This window comes from Telopea speciosissima, chromosome 7 (genome assembly GCF_018873765.1).
Source record: "Telopea speciosissima isolate NSW1024214 ecotype Mountain lineage chromosome 7, Tspe_v1, whole genome shotgun sequence".
Classification (NCBI taxonomy): Eukaryota; Viridiplantae; Streptophyta; class Magnoliopsida; order Proteales; family Proteaceae; genus Telopea; species Telopea speciosissima.
The window spans coordinates 19738342-19745518 of record NC_057922.1 but is presented as its reverse complement, the minus strand read 5'-3'; the positions used below and the strand labels follow the sequence as shown (position 1 = coordinate 19745518).

The 7177-nt window shown below is 35.8% G+C and overlaps 1 protein-coding gene across 3 annotated transcripts; it reads left to right on the top strand.

Annotated features, from left to right (window-relative positions):
• The first annotated feature begins 3109 nt into the window (after positions 1-3109).
• On the top strand, positions 3110-6248 carry LOC122667749 (alpha-terpineol synthase, chloroplastic-like). Of its 3 annotated transcripts, XM_043864156.1 has the most exons (8): positions 3111-3334; positions 3413-3680; positions 3783-3945; positions 3979-4188; positions 4311-4529; positions 4660-4798; positions 4924-5172; positions 5931-6248. In XM_043864156.1, exons 1-8 carry the CDS (start codon positions 3197-3199, stop codon positions 6240-6242), a joined length of 1698 nt encoding a protein of 565 aa, XP_043720091.1. In that variant the 5' UTR covers positions 3111-3196; the 3' UTR covers positions 6243-6248. The 3 variants fall into 3 exon arrangements, with proteins under 3 accessions (XP_043720090.1, XP_043720091.1, XP_043720092.1); XM_043864155.1 differs by having other exon boundaries at positions 3110-3334; positions 3783-4188; XM_043864157.1 differs by lacking the exon at positions 4311-4529 and having other exon boundaries at positions 3112-3334.
• The last annotated feature ends 929 nt before the right edge of the window (positions 6249-7177 follow it).

The window sequence follows — 7177 nt, the reverse complement described above, 5'->3', positions numbered from 1 at the left end:
TGTCAATCTTGAGTTGTTTAACTTGTGATGTTCCTTCATAGGTAACCACAAGAGTATCAAACATCTCCTTAGTGTATTACACATACTAGTTCTATTGAATTCTTTTTCACTAAGAGCACATTGTAGGAATGCAATAGCTTTGTAGTTTTGTTGTATGTGTGTTTTATCCGATGGTGTCCATTCGGATTTCTCCTTAGGTACAATTCTTCCTCCAACTTCTTTTGTGATTTGGAAGGGACCTTCCTCAATCACAGTCCATACATCAATATCGTGAGCACACACATAATTTTTGAACCAACATTTCCAGTAGGCAAATCCTTCACCATCAAATTATGGTGGCCTAGAAGTGTTGAGCCCCTCAATTTGGTGTGTAGATGATGATGATGCCATGGATCATTTTTAGCACAATATAAAGACAATATGGTCTTAGTTTTGAGCTCCCGCTCTGATACCAATTGTTGGGTAACCTAGAGGGGGGTGAATAGGTTACCACTAGTGGATTTTGCCTCTTTTTCGATTGGTTGCACACTTATATTAAATATAAAAAGCAGAAGTAAATGAGGCACAAGATTTATAGTGGTTCGACTAACTTAGCCTACATCCACTCCTCTCAACCTTGAGAGAATTCCACTAGTATTTCCCTTTCAATACAATAGGTGGGGAAATGACACATTTACAACTCTTTTTAACAGGATAAGAGGATCCTTACAATCTTAGTTCCAGGACAAGAGTATCCTTTCAATCTCTTAAGGATGAGAGGGTCCTTGTACTAATCTAAGTACAGTCTAGATTAATACAACAATGCTTTATCAAATCAAAAGCATAAACAAGTAAATACAATAGAAGTTTGGTATAAATACCTATCAAAGAGTAGTGACACTTTTACCCTTTGAGTGATGGTGCTCAATGATATGAATGAGAGTGATGCACCTTGAGTCTCCTAGATGACTCTCCTTGATGGCATGAGTTGGAGAGAGTGGAGAGTTAAGAGCTTGGTAATATCTCTTTGAAGAGCTTGAATTGAATAAATTAGCTCAATGACAAATTCTCACTTTTTTACTTTCTCAAATGTACTATGCACTTTTTCTATCAAAAGATGTATATTGTTCCTTGTTTGGATGTGTTTTATAAAGCCAAAAGTTGGAGTTTGTTTGTTCTCCAACGGATATAAATCGTCATATTTTTAGACGGTCGATCGACCTATAAAAGTTGTCGGTCGACCATCAAAAACTAGCCGTTAAGCCCAAGTTTGGGGCTGTAGGTCGATTGTCGGTCGACCTATGGATCGACCTACAAGTGTCGGTCGACCGATAGATCTGTCGGTTGCAACCAGGCTACTGGAAACAGTCTGTATTTTTATATTCTGTAGGTCGACCGACAGATCAGAGGTCGACCGGCGAGTCTAGTAGGTCGACCATGACGACGTTATCCTATTTTTGATTGTCTCAAGGGGATTTTTGGTCCGGCTTGCTTGGGGACTTCATAGGTTTTTGTCTAACACTTTAATGGCCATGTTTCTTGAGCCTAGGGCATGGGAATGAGTTCCTCCTAGGGTCTCTTACATGTGAATGCAATGTGTTTGTGATGTGATATGTACATGTAATGAAATGTGTTCTAATGCACTTGAATCTTCTTGGAGAGTCTTTGTCTTGGCTTCCTTTAGAAGATGTTCCTCAATCTTCAAATTTCTTCTTTTCCTTAACTCTTCTGTTGTGAGCTCCGTTGATCAAGTTTTTCCTGGATGCTTGATGTTCCCAACGTCTGACTATGAGGTTTGCTTAAAGATTGGAATATTAGTATTAATCTTAATGTTTGTTATCATCAAAATTAGTTTATGGAGGAATGTGTTTTCCAACAAATGCATCTGATTTAACCTGGTTCTAGGCGATCCCGCAACTGAATAGTACGCCGATCCCGAACCCCAAGGTCATCACCCGAAAATTTAATCTCATGCTTGCCTTTTATCAATATTCACATCAATAAAAATTTAATCTTTTGCTCACCGATTGATGGATGTCTACTTGGCAATCTGGGTCGACCTGTTGCGGGAAGAGTCATTCGTGAGAGTTGTCGCTGCCTTTGGTATTTTCATTGGCCTCTGTACAAATTATGAGGCTGATTTCAAGACTCTTGTGAAAAGAATTTCAGTTGCGCACTAAGGATTTGGGGATACATGCCCATGCTCTTTGGATAGAATGTGACTCTGTTGCAGTGGTGATAGCTGTTTATGGCAGATCTATTCTTTGGTATGTTATGTTAGTCAAGAATGACTTCTCCTTTTGCCATACTTAATAAATGATACAGAACCATAGTTGTCCATAACAGTTAATATCCATCAAAATAGTGAAAACCTTTCAATGCCATCCACACATATCTCAGATCTTTATCCTCTTCAGTTCCCCAGTGTCTCTAACAAGAGAAGGGAAGGGTGCAATGATCATCCTACCCTTGTCTGAACACTCTACCTAAGTGGAGTCCACCCCCCCCCCCTCCCGCTTTATTAGAGGCACTGGGGAACTAGGTAAAATAGAGAACTAGAGAAGATAATTTTCCGACATATCTCCTTCTAGCATGGTTGCCAAAGTTTTTAATTACAATCAGTTCTAATGTCACTGGATGACACTATAAAAAAAAAAAATTTAAAAGCATAAATTTATTTGCACACAGAATTGGACACCCATTGACAATATAAAAATTTAAAAACATTTTTTCATTTTATGTTATGTGGTGGAATATGGATAAGTCTGATCAGTGTATAGATAGGTTAAGTTGTAGATTGGTTACTTGTCAATTTCAAAATCATATTTGATCATATACCCTACTATTTATCTCCATGCATCCATATGTATTTTCTGTTGTCCATGTGTGTCCATTCATCTATTAATGTATTTTCTCTCTCTCTCTCTCTCTCTCTCTCTCCACTTAACAAACTTTTTTATGATTGAAATCTAATTAACATGTTGGCCCACAAAATTTTTGCCCTTTCATGAATATTTGCTCAAAATAAAAAATTAAAAAATGTGCTAAATAGCTAGCTACATAATCAACAAGGAACACTAATATAGACAATGCACTTACAGTGGTTTGCATCAAAGCCATGGCTCTCCATCTCCACATACTATCCACCCCTTCCTACTCCAAAAGTTTCTTGATCCATTGTAAAAGTTTCCCACAAAGGCCTCTCAGTCATCAATGTATGATTTCATCAAACATCAAGTCCCTTGCAAGCAATACTCATTCCTCTGAACCAATAACATCTAAGAGGCGATCGGCAAACTACCAGCGCAGCATCTGGGGTTTCGATTTTGTGCAATCCTTAAATAGTGATTACAAGGTAACCACACTACCTGTTTCTTCTTCTTCTTCTTCTTTCACTTTCCGTAATTTATTTGGTGAAAATTCTATTCTACAGGGTGAAGCCTACAAGAGCCAAACAAAGAAATTGGAAGATGAAGTAAGGCTTAGGCTTGATGATGGAGCTATGGAGCAGTTAGGTCTGCTGGAGCTGATTGATGACATAGAGAGACTTGGATTAAGGTACCTCTTTGAAGAGAATATCAAAAAAGCCCTGGACACCATAGTTTGCTTGGAAGATATCGAAAAGAGAACAAAGGAGAGTCTCCATGCTACAGCTCTTCGATTTAGGCTACTTAGACAACATGGGTATGAAATGAACCAAGGTAAAAAGTTCCCCTCAAAGAATGAAAATAGAAACCCATTTCTCTCTCTCTCCCTCTCTCTAGCATGAATCAATTAACTTAAAATTGTGGATTAACTAACAGGTATGTTCAATCACTTGAAAGATGAGACAGGCAATTTCAAGGCTAGTTATTTAAAGGATGCAAAGGGAATACTAAGTTTGTATGAAGCTTCTCACCTAGCTGTAGAAGGTGAAAGCATCTTAGAGGAGGCCAAGCATTTCACAAGGATAGCTCTAAAGGAGATTATTAAGGGTAATAATAATAATAATAATAATAATAATAATAATAGAGAACCAAAGCTAGCAAAACAAGTGAATCATGCCTTGGAACTTCCCCTTCACTGGAGGGTTCCTAGGTTAGAGGCTAGGTGGTATATTGACATCTATGAGAAACAGGAAAACTCAATTCCTTCTTTGATTAAACTAGCCAAGTTAGATTTCAACATTGTCCAAGCAATACATCAGGAAAATGTAGCTGATTTATCAAGGTATGTATTGTAAATTGCACTCTAATTAAGATTCCATGCAAAAAAAATTTAAAAAAACAAAAAAAAAACTGATCTATTCTTTTTATGTATATTCATTTTTGTTTTTCCTGTTGTTTTTATAGATGGTGGAAATATTTGGGCCTTGGAGACCATTTGAGTTTCGCTAGAGATAGTCTGATCGAATGCTTTTTAGGGACATTGGCAATGAACCCAGAGCCTCAATTTAGTAATTTTAGAATTGAATTGGGTAAGGTCATAATGCTAATCACGATGATCGATGATGTTTATGATGTCTATGGTTCCTTGGAAGAACTAGAGCTTTTTACTGATACTGTCGAGAGGTTTGTTTGGTTAATTCTATATTAATTAATACATTAGACTTATAAATTTTGAGATTTTTTTTTTTTTTAAATCTTAATTAACTAGCTAATTAAAGACCTCATTTAATAATAATTTAATGTTACTTTTCAGATGGGATATTACAGCAATGGAACAACTTCCAGACTATATGAAGATATGCTTCTTGGCTCTCTTCAACACTGTTAATGAAATGGCCTATTTTCACCTCAAGCAACATGGATTTGACACCATACCTTCCCTAAAGAAAGTGGTATCATATCACAACCATCCTTTACTTTCATTAAATTGTTTTTTTTTTTTTTTTTCTGTGTCAAACTTCTTTCTTAATCTTTCCAAGAAGCATAATTTATCTATTATTTCAAACTTTTATTCCAGTGGATTGATCTCTGTAAAGCATACTTAGTAGAGGCAAAGTGGTATTACAAAGGTCATAAAACAACACTTGAAGAGTACCTAAACAATGCAGTTATATCAATAGGATGCAATGTCATACTCATTCATTCCTTTTTCTCATTGCAACAAAATATTCGAGAGGAGGCATTAGATTACATATCAGAAAATCCGAGTATCTTACATTTATCATCGATGATAGTTCGACTTGCTGATGATCTTGGTACTTCAGTGGTATGTAAGCCTCCTATCATCTCCCTCTTTCCACTATTTATTATTACATCAGTTGTCTACTTCATTTGTTTCTTTCTTTTCATTGTCTTAAGCTCATTGTTGTTTGCAACCCAAGTATTGGAGTGAGAAGTTGTAATCTTCTTTTGATTGCCCATTTTCTTACTCCCAATTAAAAATTTCAACCCTTTTCAAAATAATTTGAAAGTGATTTACTATTGTCTCATTCTCAAGAGCTACCATTGTTTAGCACACTTTTCAAGTACACATGTGAAATGACAGGACTTTAATTACTTCGAATGAAAAAATAAATGTTTGATATAAAAAGACAAAAAAGTAAAGTTGGAATTTTTTTTTTCACATTCTAAAGAAATGATTTAAGAAGTTTAGAAACCATTACCATAAAAATAAAAATTAGAAAGAAAAAAAAAAAACCCTTACAAACTGCAGTTAATCAGTCAATGTTTTAATACCCTTCACTCTCAAATGGGTCTTAGGACATGACGATACAACTAAGATTATCTTGCAAATCCCTTTAAAGAAAAACTATCAAATAAATTAATAATAAGGGAGAATGTTCTCTGTGTCGCAGCGTAGGCTGCGCTCAGACACATGGGCCTGCCATGCATTCAGGGGGGGCAGCATGATCATTGCATCCACTTCCATGTGTCCGGGCGCAGCCTGGGCTACGGCATAGAGAACAACACCCCTAATAATAATTTATATTTTTTGGTATGAACACTGATATTGTGTGTATGCAGGGTGAATTAGAGAGGGGTGATGTATTAAAATCAATCCAGTCTTACATGCATCAAACTGGTGCTTCCGAAGGTGCGGCACGGGAACATATAAGTCATATGATTGATGAAACATGGAAGAAGATAAACAAGGAGATACTCGCTAATAATTATTTTCTTCTTCCCCAACCTTTTATCGAGACCACTGCAAATCTCGCTCGAATGTCAGTATGCACTTATCAACATGGAGATGGCTATGGTGCTATAGACGATGACGGGAAGAATCGAGTTAAATCATTGTTGTTTGAACCTATTCCATTGTTGAAGGACACTTAACGACCTTCTCTGGGACTCTCCCCCCCCCCCCCCCCCAACTTTCTCTTCTTCTCTTTTCATTCCTTTTGCTCATACAACCCAAAAAAAAAATTGTTGTAATAGATGGTTAAAATGTTTTAGAGACAACCATAAATGAAAATCTACATGTCGCAAGGACCTTGATGGTATATTGAAGAGTGGAGCATTATCCTCTATCTAATGTGATCTTTAAGTGTTTTTTTTTTTTTTTTTTTTTTTTAAATTTATGATATTTATTTTTTATTTTGGTAGATGATAAATTTTGTGAGATTTTTGTGCTAATTATACATTGACATTGAAAATATCAATATTCCATACCATTTCTTATTTGATGAATAATGGTAGACTAATGTTGAACCAGCTATCTAGTGTGGATATAGTGTTAGTGTATATGTGGCATCAGCGGCGAAAACAAACATTGAAACTAGTTGGCATAGTTATTTTTGTAAAGAGTTTACAAATGAATTTATTATTTATTATTTATTTAATAATTATATTTGAAAAAGTTTTTCAAATTTTTTTGTCCAATCAATGGTCAAGATTCTCTGCAAAATTGTTCCGATAGACTAGGGTTTTTGACGATGTTTATATTCCATATCCATAAGCTTGTTATAAGATAGTGTTAAGCGGAGGGACTTTAATGTAGGTGCACTCCACTATGCCGTTTGTTGAGAAAACCTTTCCTCTTACTTTTATTTACAAATATTGTGTCTGACTCTTATAAGCAAACCCTAATTGGTCCACCCAATTGGATCATTTCAGTTGACATTTGATCCCTATAGCAAATTAGGGTTCTCATTGTATAAGTAGACAGCATGGGTAAGGAGTAGGGTTTGCTTTTAATTGGTTCAGCCAATAAGATCATTCCACTTGACATCTGATATTGATATGTCACGTTCATATGCATAATAGCATTC

Coding starts and splice junctions, on each gene's coding strand:
- LOC122667749 (XM_043864155.1), top strand. CDS start 3,197: ATGATTTCATCAAACATCAAGTCCCTTGCAAGCAATACTCATTCCTCT. Junction 3,681..3,782: donor TGGGTATGAAATGAACCAAG/GTAAAAAGTTCC, acceptor ATTAACTAACAG/GTATGTTCAATCACTTGAAA. Junction 4,189..4,310: donor AATGTAGCTGATTTATCAAG/GTATGTATTGTA, acceptor TTGTTTTTATAG/ATGGTGGAAATATTTGGGCC.